Source organism: Netta rufina (assembly GCF_964035555.1).
Source record: "Netta rufina genome assembly, chromosome: 20".
In the NCBI taxonomy this organism is placed as follows: Eukaryota; Metazoa; Chordata; class Aves; order Anseriformes; family Anatidae; genus Netta; species Netta rufina.
Window position 1 is genome coordinate 11,152,638 of NC_140144.1, and position 20,250 is coordinate 11,172,887.

General features: G+C 40.4%; 1 protein-coding gene across 6 annotated transcripts in view; it reads right to left on the minus strand.

Moving 5' to 3' along the window:
- Positions 1-8,944, minus strand: part of DENND1A (DENN domain containing 1A) — a 191,089-nt gene extending 182,145 nt beyond the window's left edge. For all 6 annotated transcript variants that reach the window (XM_084298882.1, XM_084298879.1, XM_084298881.1 and 3 more), the window contains exons 1-2: positions 8,871-8,944; positions 1,889-1,959 (exon numbers count right to left, since the gene is read on the minus strand). In XM_084298882.1, coding sequence (XP_084155008.1) covers positions 1,889-1,959; positions 8,871-8,887 — 88 coding nt within the window. In that variant the 5' untranslated portion in view covers positions 8,888-8,944. The remainder of the gene's footprint in view (positions 1-1,888; positions 1,960-8,870) is intronic.
- Between the last annotated feature and the right edge of the window lie 11,306 nt (positions 8,945-20,250).

Here is a 20,250-nt window from a genome sequence, read left to right on the forward strand (position 1 = left end):
AGAGATAGTTGTCTCAGTTCATTTCAGAATCCATTCTTTGGGAAGATTTTTTTTAAACATGTCTGATAATTTGCTCCTTACATTTTTTTTTATGTTTTGCTTTTCTTAATAGTAACTGCTCCTTGCCATTTAATATACATTCCTGTGACTCCAGTAAAACACACTGATATATATCCTAAGTCTTCCAGCAAAGACTAGATAGCCAAGGAAGGAGAAAGAAATGACTACATGGAGGTCTCTGGGACTATATTTCTAGAATGGCGCTTTGCCTTAAAATACAGTACAGCTATTAAATACAGCTGATACTGCAGAGAAGCAAACAACCAACTAGCTTTGCTTAGAAGACGAGGACAGAATATTTGAAGATACACTCATCTAAAACTTCTGAGAATACAAGACTACTCTTAAATACCAAGTATTAGGTGGGGAAAAAAATTTAGAAGATTATTCAGACAGAATAACTTCAGAACATACAAACTGTATTTCTTTTTTATATTTTTTTACACACTAAGAACAACCATTTCTAGTATTTTGCACCTACAAGTGCATACAACAAACTTAAAAACACAACTAAAGTGAAACTCCCACAGAATCAGTTGGTTTATAGAACAAGATGTATACTAAATTCTCCAATTAAAAACCTGTAAAGTAGTTTCAGTGCTTTTTAACCCACCTTCCCACAGCAGGGAATTAATCCCTCCAGGGGGATGCAAACAAACTTCAAAGAGAAGATTATACCCAGACACTAGTACTGTACAATGTAATGTTTACGGTCAAATTTGTTCAGATTTTCTGGCACTAGAATCCAGGTCAGATGTGCAGAAACAAAGACCAGTTATTAAAAGGGCTCCTGCAGTTACATCAAATAGTTGTGACGGTGTACAGCAGTAGGACAAGCCAAAACTGTATTCCAGTTACAACTCCTATGGAGGCTTTGGCACTAAAGGAAAGAGTTGCAGTTATTTGGCTCTCACTGATTGTAACAAACAAATACAGATATAGAAGGAGATAAGCGGCTCCCCAGTCAATAAAGTTACGGCTCATTGTACCATATATACAATAAACATAGGATTGCTTTGCCAAAGATCAATGGTATATTACTTCAATACGTGTTGACTAATTGTAATGATTTCATTTTGACATCCTTCCTTTCCATAACTTTCTAGAGACTGACCTCACAAAACAGAATCTTGAAATCAATTCTGAGATTAGGAATTTCAACTTTTGCTTTTCCTGTTTATTTTTTTAATCAACTTCATCAGTTATAGAAACAAGGATAACCAAACATTCACAAATACACTTCCATGTTGGTTTCAGCTGTTACAGGACTTCTCTAGCATAAACATAGGAATATTTCTCAGAAATAATATTATGGAAATATACCTGTATAGCTATAACTCAATAACAGTATTTGGTGAAAATCATTAGTTAGCCAAATCATAAGCTACTTCCATACCTTATATCTAGATAAAATCATTTGATCAAAGGAAGAATTTTGGGAAGACAATGCTTTTGTATACATCTAAGAAATAGTAAGTAAAAATAAATTCCATAGAAAAACATTTGGACTATTTTTTAATTTAAACCTAATCATTCCTCATACGAGCAGAAATATAAATCTGAAAATGCTTTTACTTTTTCAACTCAATGAAGTAAGAGTTATTTCTATTCCAAAAGACAAAGGACAAAACAGTCAAAGAACCCAAGAAACTGTCCACAAATAGGGACAGAGGCAGGATTTTCATATTATTAGTCCCAACTGCAAAAGATTCCAGCTTTCTTTAAAAGGTGGAAGAACATAATAATGAATATACCTCATTACCTTGCACTACATGGTTAAGAATAGTTTTAGCCAAGAAATAGGTAGAATTACAGCACAAAACAGTACCTTTCCCAATGCAACTGATGCCTGAATAAGTTACTTCTGCATACACTTCAAAGGTAGTTTCCGGATTTTGTCTGAAAGGGGAAAAAAAGAAAAGTATTTAACACACAGATTTTTTTTTCCAAGCATGCTTTCAATTACTCAGACAAAAAGGGTTCTAAGAATGCATACATTACAGTGACAACTTCATAAAATAGATTCCTTGTTTTATGGCCTGAGAACCTCAGATCTTTCTGCCTTGCAGGAATGTAACAGGTAGGCACTGAGGCTCAGATCAGTCAGTATGAACAGTGTCCAAATGAATTCCACCAAGAAAAATTTAAATAAAAAACAATTGAAATCAAGCACACAGATCCTTTATGTCATTTCAATCACCGTGACCTGTCTGCATTTCTACATATGAAAATGTCACAGGCCTGTTATTCAGAAACTTTGCCAGAAAAAGAGAACTATGCTTTTTGTTCCCCTGGGTAACATTCTGAAAAGCAATGCTTATTTCAGTTCTTGGGCATAATATCAACTGTGATTACATATACAACTTGCAAAAGCAAGTTATTTTTTATTTCACATTTACTTTCAAATGAGAAAGTAAATCGCTGTATATGCTAAATACCATCTTGGATATTTTTTCAGAAAAAATAAAATAAAACCTAATTACCCTTTTCTCTTCACCAATTTGAAAGCAGAGTCAAATTGCCCAACATGAAACAAATAAAACAGATTCACATTTTCATTACTGTGACCCTCAAGTTCAACTTCATGACACCTATTTACTCAGAAAAAAAAAAAAGAAAAAAAAAGCAGCAGCAGTCAAGAGGATGCAAAGCCACTTTAGGCATACATTGCTGGGGAAAAAAAAAAAAAAAAAAAAAAAAAAAAAGAGGCTGTATTTAGGATGAAGACAGTTCCCTTCTTTAATACCTCTTAATAACTGTTGCATCTCTTTGTCAGAAGGGCCCTGCTGGAGAATATTTCAAATGCACAAGGTTTAGCCTCAAGACACTGCAGTCTTAAATGTGGAAAGTTGCCAGATGCAGATGAAAAAAGGAAATAGGTGATATGGTTAAAGGAGATACCAAATTCAGCTACAAAAGGCAAATGAAGCTTACAGAAAGAGCCTATTCTGATCCAGAGTTATTAGTATACCAGTACTAAAAGTAGAAAGTTAATGTTATATGACTGAAAAAAACACTTAGCCTACATTTTCAGCTCTTACTAACATAATTCTAAAGCCAACTCCATAAATGAAGCTCTGGAAATACACTTCATAAGGAGCATATAAATGCCGCAAGTGATTGTATAAGAAAGCATATTTTGAGTTCAGTTTCTGCCTAACAATTTTAGCAACTCCAGAATTTTTGATGAGATTAAAGAGAACCACACATTAGACTTCATAATTTTTTGGTTACTGAAATAGGGATTTTGTAAGTCGGAACATGTGACACTTTATTCTTAGATTTTCCAGTTAAAACTAAGTATCAAAACTGTTCTAAATTTATAGCTGTTTTTCTAGTGATAATATTGTCTCCTATGTGTTAACGTAAACTATCTAAAATTAGAAATCTGTTGAGGTATAAGTAACTTGTAAATTCTGTTAGTTCCCTTACAGCTACAAATGAAAACAATGGCAAGAAAAAAAAATTATATTTATGCCAGAATTCCCGTCTGAATAATAAAAAACAGCAACAAAAAAATCATCTTCCTCAGCATCTCAAACCAGAAATATAAACATGTGAAGGAGTTAAGCCTGCTCTTCAGAGAATGTATATTATTTTTATCCTACTTTAACACCAAAAGTGATTAAAAAAAACATTTCTACTCATGCCACAGACCCACTCAGTGCAAGTCAAATGGCTCTAAGCCAAATCCCACACCTATTTAAATTAACAGAAAAGCTACCATTGGTTTCAGTAGCATAGGATCACACTCTACAATTTTACAGAGCACCTCTCAGGAGCAACAATATTGTCCACAATTCAATTAATTTTAATTTAATTTGCCACCAGTTCCCAACTGATTTGCATTTAGTAGCCATTTTTCTGAGCAGTGCATTGGTAAGTTATGAGAACCTAAGATCAGCAAAGCAACTATTACTTCGCAGCGTGAAATAAACTTGCCTAATTTTCTTTGTGCTGCACATGATCTGCTTCAAAAATTCAGATTCTTAGCTATGTTGCTACAGTCCTGGCACAGGATGAGTATGATACGATAACCACTTAACACAGAAAAATTATTTTTCCGTTAAAATTTATTGCTGTGCAGCCTTATCTTACCCTCCTTGTTTATATCTCTATTTTTAGCACCCTGTTTCCTTAATTAAAAGTTTATACATTTTCTAATATTTTTCCAGCTAATGGTTAAAATAACAAACACCTTTTTAGTATTATGTTAGGGTCTGTGTTTAAATTCTGCAGTGAAAACACTGCTTAACACAGCTGGCAAGAGCACATGCTATATACCAAAACTTTCAGACAAAAAGACATTAAATTTTTCTATTTTAATATTCCATGACAAACGTTCACTTATTCCTAGGAACAGTGAAATTGAAGTAGTTTTGCCAAGTCAGAAACTCTGTATTAAAGACTGCATTCAAGAAGCCAACACCTCGGTATGAGAATGAAGTCAACGTGAGAATGAAGCCATTGTTGAATTCTGAGCATTTTATAACTTTTCGGTGGAATTAAGGAAACAAGTCACTAAGAGGCTTCATACAGTTTGCAAACACTGCATAAACATGCATCATAATATGTATATTTTGCAGTCTCTTTTTATGATTACTAACCTGCCCCACAGCCATGTAATGCTGCATGTGCCTTGTACCGAAACCTCAGCTCACTGGACCTGTCCCCAGCGCTGGGAACCCAAACACCCTTGTGCAAAGATCTCCCCTCACAGCCTCCAGGTAGCACTCAGACACATGCTGAATTACCAAGTGAACATACGTATGATAAAAAAAAGCAATGCACAGGACACATATGTAAAAAGTACCGCATTTATTTGATAACTCGATAATCTGAAAAAGGAGTGCAATAATTTTTGTAAGTAGAAATTTAGGATGAGTTTTTATGAGAAAAGAACACTTCTGTGATAAGTGCTCTTTGTAGGAATTACTGCAAACCTCTTCGATGTAGAAATTGCTTTAATATCAAAACAATATGTAAGAAATTTTATATTGAAATAATATTTTAAAATAAGCCTTACACAAGATTTATGAAGAGTAAAATTAAAGTTCTTCTCCGAAGCTGTCTATATGGAAGTGCACATCTCACACACCTACGGCCACAATCTGGATTCTGTCAGCAGTGTTCTCCCTACACATAGGACAATGCAGTAGCACTTATGACAGAAAAAATCATTCTACTTACAAAAACGATGCATAAGAGAGGAGCCTGACAGTGTTTGATCGTTAGCTCTCTTGTCGCAAGACTTAGTTACTGATCTCTTACAGAAAAAGTTATAGAAGTTCAGGATTGCCAATCCATTGCCGATATCGCACCTCCAGCCCTTACTAACTTCCATGTCTTTAACTTTTTCTGCTTGGTATTGCCTAAGTAGGTAATACCACATCTCAGTACATAGCAAGCTCTACAGCAAACAGACCAGCACCAGGGATCTCTTCTTTCTTCACTGAAGCCCAACCACCGCTGGGATGGACCAGGGCAACTTTTTTACTCTGTAACGCAATTCCATGCAAGAAACTGGTCCTGACACATTGTTCAAAATAGGTAAATAGGTACTAAGCACTGAAGGGTACCACGACGCGAGAACAACCAGGCCAACTAGACTCCTTTTCCAAGAGCCTGCCCAGCTCAGGGTGCCTCGCACACGCCATAGGGCACGCGCCAAGGCGAGGAGCAACGCCCCGGCGGGACCTTGTTCTGCGCCTGCAGCTACCCGCACGCCAAAAGCTTACAGTACCGCTGGCAACTTCGTGATTTCCTTCTGATGCAGCTACTGATAATTTCCTCTAAGCAATTGTTCACTCTAATGACTCATTACTATACATCCATCAAAACTATAACTGACATATGTCTGGGTTTCATGCGGAGCATATCGCAGAGTGTGCAAGTGATCGTGTGCCAGAGTTTAATATCCCTCCTAATTATCAATCCATAGCAAGAAGCAAGAAACCTGACTACTGGATTTTTGCTAGGGTTCCAAAACTCACTGGCACTATGAGTAAAGAGGGCTTGCCTCAGTATACCCCATCATAAAATTATTTTCTCATTCGTGCTCCCAGCCCCTGCCCCAACCAGGAAGCTACTTATCACCCTGAAAAGTACTTCAGATGATTCAAAGAATCATTTAAAAATCACAGAAATTCAAATGTACAGTATTTTACAGAAATTCAAAATGCTGGTCTGTTTTGGGCCAGAATGTGTTTTCCAGATTTTAGTTTATTTCTTTACTACTAGATCCCAGAAGGATAATTAAAATAAAGCCTATTAATTACAGAAATCTAATTAAGAAGGATAGAACATGAAAGTCCTGATAGCAATAGCAAAATTTCAAATTTGAAAATAAATCCCAGCAGAAGCCCAATTTTGTTTTCAAGTTTGTAACAAGAACTTTGTTCCTTACTTCCCACAAGAGGGGAAGCACAGCATTAACTTCAGATTCATTAATGTCACGGCTTGGGAAGCCCACCTGTTGACAGCGAGGAAGATTACTTCACAGAGCAACTTCACCAGTATCTTTAGACTCTATTCCCTGCCTTAGGGTTCTTTGCAAAAGCATTGTGCTGCACACCACCGACATATTAGGTGAGAGGTGAACACCACCCTCAAGTCAGCAAATGCCTCCAGAGTCTGGGCTGCTTCTAAGAATCTTACACGAAGGAACGAAACTTAGAAAAAACACCCTTTGGAAAAAGGAAGAGGTCAAAAGAAAAGCCTCAAATTACCTTAAAATGGAGCGTACATGTATTCTAGGCAGACTCTTTTTTAAGTTCTGTATTTCTGAATTATGGCATAAGTTGTACGGTATGTTAATTAATTTAATTAATTAGATTAACTGTTAAGTCTTAAACCCCACTTGAATCACTTTAGGTGAAACCTTAGATTTACCTGTAATTTTGGGAAAAAAAGCTACAAGCGTTATGCCACATGACAAATATTTAACACTTTTCATTCCAATTCCTTCATTTTAAACCTGGATATGATACCGCACATGTAAAATGTGCTGTAATATTAGCAGCAACAAAATCCACTCTTCCCTTTTAATAGTTATCATTTCCCTTGGCAACACAGAAGGTGAAAGACCCTGCCCAAAGATGTTTAACAAAAATCTCAGTGTGGTTAGACATCTGGCTCAAAAGAGCAGACCTGGCACGTCTCTGAGATAGGCTCTCTCATTCTTTGCGTAATTCACGATTGTTGTGAATGGTGCTCAAGTAGAATAAGGGCAAAAGCACGGTGCTGTTGTAGTTTGTATCAGAGGAAGGAAAATGAAATGTATTAATTGTCCCTCAATGCAAAATTAATTGATCACTCAGCAGACAAAATGCTTTCTCATGAAGTCCTGGAGGAACGAAGCATAATGCTTATAGAGGGTCACCACCTCTGTTTTCCTGGCAACATAGAAAGACGCAGGATTTGCCAGTTATCTGAAAGAGACACTCACACCGAAACAGACTTTGTACAGATAAAGCCCGTAAGTCCGTTGGTGCTTATAAACACTTCTAATTGCCACATCTCCCGCCTCAGCGAGGGCTCCAGTTGAAGCTCCCCATCCAAGTGCCTGCATCCGCAATCAGCAAAGCAGACGCGAGAGAGCATCACCCATTTCAAGTGGTTTAAGAAAAAGGCATCATAAAAAGTGATTTCAGACCACAATTTTTGAAGTGACCCATGCAAGGATGACTGCTGCCAGATCCAACACTCTAAGTTACAGAAAATGGCAACGGTTTTAGACTGAACTTGTACTTTGAACAGAAGCTAAGAGTTTAACTTATTTTTCTTTGATTTTTTGTAGCAACAGTGGAGAACCCATACTCCACAGAAGGGCAAAAAGCGTCCTTTCCCAGAGAAGAAAGGTTGCTTTCTGGAAGCAACCAGTCACCTCAGCACTATGACTGCGGGCACTCACTACCCATTTACATTTTCCTACACCAGTACAGGTACGTGTACCCAGCCTAGAGGCTTGGGAATACAGAGACGTGTCATCACACCAAGGACGATGCAAACTACTGCTGCTACTCCAGTCTTATACTCAAATTAGACAACAGAGGTGAAAAGTTGAAGCCCTGTGTAATCCTGACAAGCAACGTGTTAAAGAAAGAAAAGCTGTTGCTCAACGGCACCTACTGACATTGCTCAATGAGATACGGGCTAACTGGACGTCCCCAGCACAGCTTCCACACACAGAGATGCCAGCACTCACTATGCAGCAATAGCTTTACTGCACCCCTACCCACCTCAGAGGAAGGAATTACCCTGGCACAGCGCAATGAACTGAGATCTCTATCAGGATCCGTGACTTATCAAGAGCTCCTACCAATAAATCAACCCCTGAGCTATGAAAATGCTGAGACCCACTGCGGGCAGGGAGCTGCAGGCCTGACTGCAGCGCCCCTCGCCTCCCCCCGAGCCCCGAGCCGATGCCCTTTGGGGTGCCCCCTGCAGCCCACCCCCCCCCTCCCCTCAGCCCGACCCCCACCCCCCAGGGCAGTGCCCTCAGCCCCAACCCTCGGGGCCCGCACAGCCCCAGCCGGGCCCCAACCCCCGGCCCGGCCCCGCGGGGGTTCCGTGGGGATGCGGCTCACGGAGCCGCCGGGGCCGGGAGGCGCCCCCGGGCCTCGCCGTGCCCCCCTCGGCCAGCGGCGGGGCCGGGCCGTGGCCGTGCAGCGCGGGCCCCCCCCCCCCGCCCGCCGCCCGCCCCCGGGGCTCGGCCGTGGCCCACCCGCGGCCTCCGCTCGGTCCCGGTGCCGGTCCCGGTGCAGGTCCCGGCCGCGGCCCCTTCCCCCGCGGAGCCCCGGGGCGCTCACCGGATCCGGGATCCCATGGTCCGCGGGGGGCCGCATAGGCCCGGGCCCGAGCCGGAGCGAGGCGGGGCGGGGGCGGGGGCCGGCGCTGGGCGGGCCGCGCTCTGTGCGCCGCATCGGGCCCTGCTCCGGCCCGGCCCGCGTCGCCGTCGCCCGGGGCGCGTCACGGAACGGGGGCTGCCGGGAGCTGTAGTGCGGCGGGGACAAGGCGGGGGGCGGCTCGGAGCACCCCCACCCCCTCCCCGCACCGTCCCCTCCTTGGGGCGCCTCAGGGCAAAAGTGGCGGGAAGGGGGCTGAGGGGAGGGGAGGGGGGGGGCAGCGCCCCCCCGCCCCGCGCCTCCTGGCAGCGGGCGCCGGCTCCTCAGGCACCCCCCGGGCAGGTCCAGAGCCCGCAGCGATGCCCTGAGGGGCGACCCCCGAGCAGACGGCACCGGGGGAGATCTGGAAGGGTCCCAGCTGTCCCCAGAGGGCCGGTGGGTGGCAAGAAGCGTCCGAGCCCTCGGGCAGAGAGAAGGAGCTGGCTGAGGAAACAAGGGCGAGCCCTCAGACAGAGATGGGGAGCTGTGCCCTGCAGGGCTGTGGTAGAAGCGTAGGATGCCTAGAAAGTGCAACAAGCCCAAGTGAAACAGCAACAAGCACCAGTAAAAGAACAACAAGCCCAATAGGGCCCTAAAGGGGACTGGAGGCTTCCCAGGCAGAAGTGAAGGAGAGATGAGATGAGATGAGATGAGATGCGGTCTGCTGCAAACAGAGCTAACGTTGACTCAGAAATAGTGATGAGACAGATGTTGGAACATGCCTTGTTGGAGCTGGCAAACAGGATCAAACAGGTACCCCAACATTTTGATGAACATGTTTTACAAGAAGTTTTGAGGAAGTTTTGGGCAATTTCTAGCATAGTTTGCTAATATAAGACTAAGAGGTGGAGATGATTTGCAGTGGAGAAGGGGAAAAAGTAATGGAAGACTTTCTTTACAAAGACTTCCAAAAACGCAGCTCAGTGCTGAAGCCACCTGCTTCTGGTCAGCCAGAAAGACGGGAGAGAGGCCATATGATATACTACATATCCCCTTTGCTCCCTACAGAGCTGGGTAGGAGAAACCGTACCGTCCTCATTCAAGCAATAAATACAAAATACAGTAGACATTTATGGAGAAAACCCTGGAAAACTTACTCAGTTACAATTCAAAACCTCAGGGGAGGTGAGAAGAAAGGGGTGCTCCTCATTCCCCCCTGGGACCAGGTGCCTGCACCCCACGCTTCCCTCACACCCTCTGCCACGTAGCCTCAGGGTTTGTGCTGCCTGGGGGCCTGGCCCCACTCGGTACCCTGGTTTAGTCCTCTGGGGTCTGTTGCTGTCAGCCTCACGTCTGTGGGACCGCACCGGGTCACTGAGGCCCAGCCTGTGCCACGATTGCCCACAGCTCCTGACTTGCCCTCCTTTACACCTTACATAAAGGTGAGCCATCCACAGCAGGGTGCCCTGGCTCCTACAGACATGCCCACATCAATGTAAGGTAGCTTTTCAGACAAAATGAGTGTGTGCAGACTGAGGATATTCTTCCCCTTTAACTAAACCATTGCAGTAAAGTTTACCAGTACAGTGAAAGTTTTACCCTCATTTGACAGATATATGTATGATTATAGAAATACTGTTAAAATTGACTATGAAAGAAAAAAAAAAAAAAACGCAATCAATAATAACAGAAAAAATAAGGAAGCTGATAAATGTAATGCTGCTGCAGTACAAAATAACAATAAGGAAAAACATAAATATAAGAGCAGTTAACACAGTTTCTTAACTTTCATCACCCTGTTTGGAAAATGGACTGACGTTAGACTTAAGAGGTAGAGCTAGGTACTCTTTAGTTTTGCTCTGTTTTGTTTACTGCTTATTAGGTAACCCAAACTACATTTTCTCTAGTTTTGTTGATGGCACTGATGTCTGCAGCTTGCCCAATGGTTTGCTGGTAATTGTGTAATGGTTACAAGCCAGTAGAGACTGTGAAGCCCCTGTGGAAAGAGGGGGTTTAACCGCGTAAGGGTTACAGCAGTAGCCGGCTGGCCTGTCCATGGAGCAATGTTTTTGAATGTCTCAGAATAAATGAGCTGATTAACTGTGAATCACTGTCCCAGAAGAGATGAAGCATTAATAGCAAACAAAAGGGAAACAGAAGGGAAACTTCAGGCAGAAGAAAATAATCCAGGAATTAAAAGACTGGTGAAAGCCTTAGGATGCTTTCCAGATTGACCAGAAAGGCTTAGTTCAATACCACAGAAACAGATCTTATACTGTACGCTCTAGGCTGAGCTTATATTTTAATACCTTAGTCACCCACAGCACCAAAAATACTAACTGAGGAGGAACAGTAGCAATGTTTTCATGTTGACAACCCTTCTGAAGTGTGCTGTAATCTGAATTTACTTGGGAAATTCTCTGCTACATCTCAGGCAATGGGAGTGGCAAGAAACAAAATGCTGGCTTCATAGATCTGTAGCTTCATCTGAAAGGTTGTGTCTTGAAACAGAATACACTGGCACCAGAATAAGATTGGTTATAATGCACGTGTCATTTTTCACATTTCTCAGTGGGGGAAGATTAGGAAAATCCCTATCAGTGTTTATAACCTGATAGAAAGCTTATTAAAGATATTCTGTTTAGATGCGAAGCACAAGTTATTTAATTAACCTCAAGCTTGTAATGCTTGTTGTTATCTAATACACCTCATGAGTTATGGATCAAGTCATTGGCCCATTGCGTGTGCAAACAGCCTCCAGAAGTGTTCATGTATGTTGCTTTAGAAAAAGCAATCTGTTCCTAGTGCTCCCAAACTGTGATTCACAAGGCATTGTTGGGATTGCTGGTTAGCCTTCAGAGACATTAATTTATGCCCCGAAACAAGAAAGTTATTGGTTCAGCATATGTCCTTCCTCATATGGATGGAAATGGGTTACGTGTACTTGTTTTCCATTGTGGGTTAAGAAACAGGGATCTGTAATTGCAAAGTGTAATTTATCTTAGGGAAATACAAAAGGAAAAAAAAAAAAAAGACAAAAAAAAAAAAAAACAGGAAAAGAAAGTCATAAGAACATAGCTGATAAGTTAAATAAAAGGTCTGTCTAGCTCAGAATTCTGTCTCTAAAGCTGGACACTGGCAGATGTTTGAGGATGAGTGTGGGAACAGGGAATTTTATAGGATCTTCTCCCAGCCTCCAATAAATTAATCTATTTTCTTAGCTAGAGGTGCTATTTTTATATAATTGCTTTGGTGATTTTTTCTTCAATTAATTTATTGCTTTTAAACGTATGTACAATTTAAAATTTGCTACCTTTTACGGCATGGAGTTTCCATAGCTTAATGGCACGCCAGGTAAAAAAAACACCTCCGTTTGTTTGTGTTGAACCTGCCACATTGATTTCATTTGATCGCCTCTAAATCTTACATTAGAAGTGTCGGGAAAGGACTGTTTCTTATTTACCTTCTTCATCTCCATATGATTTTATTGTCAAAATAAGAAATGCGGAGGTATCTCAAGTTTTCTCATAAAACAAAAAAGGTTCTTTCCTTCCACGTCTGCATAGCAGAGTGGCAACATTATGCCTACTTTCTATACAGTACATAAAAAGGTAAGTAAGCAGTAAAATACCTTTCCTTTTAAGTGTTTGAAGTACCATACACTGAATGACCTTTTCATTCTCCATTCACAAAGAAATACGAAATAACTATTCTTATTTCTGAAACCTGTGATTATACCAATAGCTATAACTCAGGCCCATGAAATCCTTTAATATAAAGAGCCATGCTGGAGACTCATTCCCCTAAAGAAAAGAGCCCAGGATGATTGACCTGAAATGACCTCTTCATTTTTTAGTGAAAGGAGATCTAAATATGGCAAACATTTCCTTGTGCTACTGTCTCTTAACAGACTACATTTTCTCCTGTACGAATCTCTTATGAGGAAAAAAAAAAGGGTTATTTAATTTTGTGGGGAAACTAGCAAAATGTCTACCAGAGCTGTCTGTTCTCTGACTTGAACCATGCAGTGATTTTCCTGTCAGAAAATCTATTTTATTCCCTTTATAAATTTCCATTGCTTGCATCACTTACAATATTGATCATATTTTCTCTTTCGGGGTTTTAAGCAGGCTTTTATACTGTTGACCTAAAGAATTAAAGAATCACAAGTCTGCTGCCATAAAAAAAAAGTGATAAAATTATTAAAATTAGTTATTATTTTAAAAGAAACATACAAATCCTATACATTTTTGCTCGTTTAATTTACCTTCTTTTCTCTTTTTTGAGAGAAAACTAATCCAAGCATTCAAACCGATGTCAAAGGACGATTATTAAAAAATGTTCCTTTTCTCTTTAGATTTCATTTTGGAGTGCTGAAAAAGCCTGTACTCGCTCTCACATCACTCAATACCTATAGCTAGTGATAAAGCTCAGGTCAAAGAATTATTGATCTAGTTGGCCTGGATCTCTCTTTTGAAAGCAGAATATAGATAAAAAACATGGTTCAACCTGAAGCCAAGCTGCGGAGCTGCAGAAAGCATGAAGCGCTGAGCTTTCTGAAGAACTTTGGCTTTGTGGGAGATCGTATGGTGCTTCAGTTCGTAGCTGTGGAATTCTCAGGGATTCTTAGCATTGCAAAATGACGACGGATCTGTGAATGATCAGAGCAAGGTGTCTCACGTTGGTGACTGCACACCGGCATCCGTGCGCTGATCTCTAGGTTTGTCGGTCTCAGTTCCTGAAATCTGGGTATTAAGTCAGATGTCCAAAGCACACAGATGCTTCTCCGTAAAGGCTCTTGCCAGTTCATCATCCCGTTACCCACAATATCCAACTCCGATTGAATTAAAAGTTCACTTCAGGCTCCCCAGTTTGTCAATCAGAGTTCACCTGTGGAGTGGTAGCTAACTTCTTTCGTAGGAGCTGGATTTTAACAGCTGTGATATTCACCGTCTGAATGCTGAATATGGTTGTGGATCTTACACTGTCAGAACCCCATGAAAAAGCCTCCTATCTTTTGTTTGCTTTTCTGTGACTACGTTCTTATCCTAAAAAGCCGAACTTTTATTGTTAGGTGTGTTTCTAAAAGCTTAGAGACATAAATCTTATGTGATGGGTCTGTCAAAGTATTTGAGTGAGAGAAAAGCAGGCAGGTGAGCAGTGAGAGGCTGGTGCTTAGAAAGGTGTGACGGTGAGAGTCGCTGCCTTTGTTGCCTGTTCCCCACGTGGTGCGCTGGACGCCGTGTTGTGCTGTCTCCTGGCAGCATCTTTCCCATGTTCACTTCTGTTATTACTTGTTCCGTCTTTGTGCCTGTATCGTGCAACACGGCCCTTGTCATTTGGGAAATTCAGTTATAAATTTCTTAAGCTTTTACCTTTACATTTACCTCAGTGCACTTGGCAGCCCCGCACAGCAGATTTTGTCTTAAAGGCTGGTGTTTCTGTATCAATTTCAGCGTGGCAAATTCATATTTTCTTTGTAGAGAGACAATTACCTGCCAAAGTGAAATGAATTAGAACTGTGTGTGGCAATGCTCTCTTATGACTGTATTTCTAAATAGAAGGCATTTTCTGTATGATACTTTATCTGACATTTTCAAAGTTTGCACTCAACTTTTTGAGCTTGCGATTGGTTGTCAGGTTCTTTCCTTGCAGACAATCATGCTACAGCTGAAATGTTTCTAACACTCCATTTTAGCAGAACCGCATTCTTATTTTTAGAGATGCACATTTTTGCTTCTGTAGTCTACATATCTCCAATTATCAATTACACTGCTGAAAAAAGCACAAACAGGTTTTTATGAGGGAGAGACTACCATCAATATCCCCAAACATAAATATAAATCTTGGAAACAAGTAATTACTGCTTCTATATGTCCTTGGAAACGGTCTGCAACTAGTTTTAAAGGATGCATAGTTTGGTACCTTGCTTTTTCTGTAATTCTTATGGGATTTTCAGGTGTCAAAAATGCTGCTCTTCTGCCAAGCCCCAGCAGCAAGGCCCTGCCACTCAGGCACGAGCGCAGAGGTCACACCTCCTGCTGGGCTGAGCAGCAGAAACAGCCCCATCTTCTGCGAGGCACCAAACGCTGCCCTTTCCTACAGGCCCCTTGAGATGCTGCAGCATTGGTCCTCACCGTTTCAACAAGTTCCATCAAGAGGAAATGAGCTTGGCGGTGTTTGTCATCTTCTCCCTGCAGTCTACCGCAGTTGGCAGAAGTTCTGTCTTTTTTTTTTTTTTACCTGAAAATCTCATACATATTTCAATCTCCAAGTTTTCACCAAGCAGCTTTAAAATAGCAGTAGGTTACCTACTTCTTGCTTTGCTCTGTGGGTTATATGTCCCTCCTTGCATCTAGCAAAAAAAAACTCTGGCTATGGCTTCTCAGAATGGCTCTGCCTTCATAGTCAAAACACACTGCCTAGCTGGTTCTTGCTCTGAAGCTGTTGAAGACACTATTTCATCTGCCAATAATAAAGAAGCAACTGACCTAAGTTACTCTTCTCTATTCACCTTGCTGTGATGGCAGAGTGCTGACTATACCATTATTGCTCTATAAAGCAAAGTCAGATTTATGAGGCAAAATCTATGATGGTATGGTTCCAGCTAGACAAAAAAAAAAAAAAAGCCCAGTATGAAAATAGTTATTCATATCTGTGATAGCCTTTGTCGCAGAAAAGATAACCCTCCTGTGCTGAAAGGAATAAGATCACTGATGTAAATCAGACTGCTACATTCAAGTCCCTCTAAGTTATTAATGAGCCTGGAAGAACAAGGATACTTAGGAGACATCCAGAACAGCAAGACGTAAGTTGTTGGAGCAGAGGGAAGTACTTACTTCGCATGATACTAAACTCGTGAACAGCAGACTGCTTAACACCAGCTTAAGCTGGTGAACTCAGCATGAAAGAAAGGGAAGGAAAAAGAAAGAGAGAAAGAAGGAAGGAAGGAATCTATAAAAGACAGTGTTTGTAACTTGGCAATGTGTATTATTTAAAACGAGATGTTATGTTTTGGTGCACTCGTTCTAGAAATAAAAATAACAAAATTTTGGTATGAAGTGTCGGTGTAAGCAATATGATTTTCCTCAGCTTTTCCCATCTCACAGCTGATGGGATTCTAATTTGTTTCACATTTGTCCATTTTGTGTTTTCAGTAGTAATTACTTCAACTTTTTAACATAACTGTATTTTTCAAGCCAGGCTTCAAATATTATCACTACATTCACCGTAAACCAAAAGGCTACTCGCAGTGGCAGCTTCACTGCCCTGCTAACAGGGAGTCTCTTTATCCTTTTTGCCATACTGGATGGTAATGGGATAACTATTGATGGCCCAATACTTATTAAGATGTCATCAGACAACATGTTGTCAGAAGCCATTATTTTTAAATTGTTATGACAAAAAAATCAAATAGCACTTCTATGATGCTAGCCACTTGTTTTGTCAATGGGAAAGTATGTACTTAAGAAAAAAAAAATTGCATAATGTTAAAATCAAGATTAAGTTCATACTTGTGTGTGGAAAAACGATCAAATATTCAAATGACTATAATCTTCAACAGCATAACAGTGATTAAATAGTGCGGGCCTGAGTCCTACTTAGTTTATACCAATTTTGTGTTACGGTCATTCCATATGATTGCTGAAGCACAGCATTCGAAAATACCTTGACCGCTTTCACAATAGAGGAGAGGTTTCTTCCCAAACTGCAGGTGTTATTTAGGAAAAATAAGAGTGTTGGTTTATTTCTCAATGGTAGTTTGATTAGTTCTCTGAGACTTACGGTTCCATTCCATACTGGCAAAAAAATCCCAAGTGCCCTGAAACGCACTTCTCCCAGATTCATCACTCATAAAAAGTCAATTTTATTTACACAATTAGTGCAACTGTACCACATCAGGATGTAATGAGGTAATGCCACGAGCTCTGAAATGCCATCCCCTTCCGTATTTAATGGAGGAACTTTAAATAGGAAACTGCAGCAGACACTATGTGCAAGACAGCAGATATCTTCCCTTTCTCTAAAATGGGGATAACGCCCTGCTGGAAATGCTCTTTTGTACTTGATTCTGACTATGTTGCAGATTTATTTAAAATCATATAGGGGAGATATCTGCATGCTCCTGTACTTCTGCCACTAAATGGAGCCATTGTTAATTGATTTAATTTATTCTGGTCTTACAGTCAGTGAAGACTAGGTGGCATTTCGCAAGTGTTTGTGTAATGTCCTTGGTCTTTGTTATTAATTATCCTCTAAGTACATCCCTTTTTCCAGACTTCCCAGTTAGTTTTGCTGGAATGTTTTTTTTTTTTTAAAAAAAATGTTTTCAAATATGTGTCTTAGAGCTATAAAGACCTAAGTCAAGAAAAGCTTCCCTTAAGTAATACACAGGAGTTAGTTTATAAAGTAACTAAAGTTGAACCACTAAGTAATAGTGACCACAGTATAATTAACTTCAACATCCTCAGGGGAGAGATTGTACAAAAAATGAGGAAGCCAGTTAAAAAGACCCTAAAGTCAAAAGTGAGGAAATTAAAATCCTTAGACTCAGCATGGAGGCTGCTTGAGCAACCATAACAGTGTAACAGAAGGCATGCATAATCCTAAACAAAAAGGGAAGCTGACAAGCGAAAATGAGCGATATGGATACGGGAAGGTTCAAGAAGTTAGTATAGGCAAACATATTTTTCTCAAGGTAGAATTTTAACTTGTAAAGTCAATAGGGATAAAATATAGTGGCTAAGATACACAGGGAAGATTAGAAGGATGACAGAGGATTTGAGGAGCAGATAGCCTGACATGAAAACAAGATTTTTTCAAGTACTAAGAAGCAGCAAGCCTGCAAGAGATTTTGTAAGTCCAGTGGGCTATTTGGTAGGAGAGTGAGAAAGCTAATGAGAATGTGGAGACACTGAAATGAAGGTAAATGACTGGTTTGCATTAGCATTTCTGCATAGAATTTGGGCAAAACAGATATACCAGATTTCCTCCTGTTGGGCAATATAGAGGAGGTTTTGTCAACCCCAGGAATTGACATGTGCTGGAACAAATTCACAAATTAAATAACAACTGCCTCCTAAGACTGCAGAATAAATGCTGGGGGGATTTTTAAAAAAGTTACGGAACTACTGACAGGAATATGTGACCTGATTAAAATCAGTATGTGTACTAAAGGACTAGAGAGCAATTACCCTCTAGAAGATAAGACAAGTGGTTCTGCGAATGTCAACGCAGAGATCCATCCATGTCAGTAATAAGAAACAGTTAAAACTGATTAGGATGATATGGTCAGAATTTGAATTTTAATGTTTTAGTATTGACTGTTTCCAACTAAAAAATGTCTCCTGGTAAGCAAATAGGAGAATAAAAAAATACATTTTCAACAGAGCAAAAATTTTTAGGGGGTTACTTCAAATGTACTCCCTTAATTGACATTAATGTATTTGTTAATGATCAAAAAAGTGGGAATAAACACTGATGTTATACAAATGCAGATGATCCAAAATTATGCAAGTTTGTCAAACTAAATAACTGTTAATAACGTCTGACAGAAAAAGGAGCTATCACAAGAAATTCAGTGTAGCAACTCAGGCAAAAGATCTGAGCAAATGTGCCGCAGAAGAGCACTTCCCTTGGATTTGCACTGTTCAGGCAAAATGGATTAAATTTAAAAATAGCCACTAACATTACATTAACTATTATTATTTTTTTAATGCAAAGTTTCATCTCTAGTATTGACTCAGTTCTCACCTTCCCGGTCTAAAAAAGGTGCCATGGATATAAATGGATTAATAGAACTATTAAATGTGTAGTTCCAGTTGAGTGAGAATGTAAAATGTTTAGATTAATTCACAGAGAAAACCTATGCCAGTAAACACGTCACCTAATACAGAAACAGACAGTACAAATGAGTTGCTTCTCATCCCAGGCAAGAGCAATGGGATGCCCAGTCCAACTGGAAGCAAGTAACAGAGAATTGTTCTCAGCTCTTTGTTAGTACAACTTATAAACAGCCCGTGAGTTCCGTGCTGCAATGCCATGAAATTCAAACACTTTTAAAAAAACGTAAAAACAACCAGATATTTATATTCATAATTAGAATATATCTGATTGTATCACTTGGTGTGAACAATTTAAGGGATGTGTACACTACAGCCGTGTATCGGATTAATCTCACCTAAATTTAGGTGTGCCCTAGTAAAGAGCCAGATCTAGGCTCATTGTCTGAGACTTTGTTATTAGTGGAAAGAAACAGATGACCCTACATGGCCTGCGATCTTGGATGCATGGGATTAGTCTCTCTCTTTCTCCCTGTAGGCAGAGAACTGAGAGGGCTTGGTTTTAGGATGCTAACTACTAGACATGCAAGCAGAAGTGAGCCGTACTCCAACTACCTGGGGTTAAGAAGCATTTCCCCTGGGAAGAGTTCTGTGGACTCAGCTCATCATCATGGGGATGGGCCACTGGATCAGAGGGACTGCTGATACAGTGTGGCATTTTCTGTTTCCTTCTGTTGCCCTAGAAGATGCTGTTTTTCACAATTAAGAAGATTCCAGTTTGGACAGTCAAATGTTATCCATCTGAAATGTTTTATGGAATTTGCAAAGTAACTGGGAAAATTATGGGGTTTTTAAAGTGAGCCAGTAATATACTGATGGTTTTGCGTGGACTCAAGTGATCCAGAAGATAGACAAAAGCTGTTGAAAAGACACCCAAGGATGGCATGAGTAAAGCAGTAAAGACAGAATTTTCCCACCAGTTGTTCCAAATTACTTCATCATCAGTCCATAAAGCTCCTAAAGCACTTCAGGATCCTTGGGCTTGATCTGAGGGGAGCACTTACTGTTTTGCTGCGTTTAAACTTTTTAACATTGCTAGTTTAAGTTTTATGTCTTTGTGGAAAGTGACACAATGGGATTGCCAAATTGCCTCCACTAATTGAAATTTGAATAAGTCATGAATCCTGTTAAAAATGGAAAAATGGAAAAGCCAATAGGAAATCCAGTAGTTTATTGAAATAATTCATACCAAACTCTGAAAAACATTTGGTCAAAGGGAAGAGCAAATGTTGCTCAAGTTTGCCTAATTAAGTTTTCATAACTGTGAGGGGTCCTGGAATTCAAATTAATGTTATTAATTTGCCAACATTATAATCTCTTACATTGGTGTGCTGCAAAGTTATTCTGATACAGTTTAACAAGCTTCTAGTTCTACAGAATGTCTCCTATTTTACTTCCTTTGCTACCTTCTGGCAGAGCTTAAATAATGGTTATTGTGCTGCTGGATTAAATGACTGGTTAGCCATCAAATTGTGCATGCACATATGCATGAAAACAAGGAAGTGTGTCCACCCGTTTTGTTT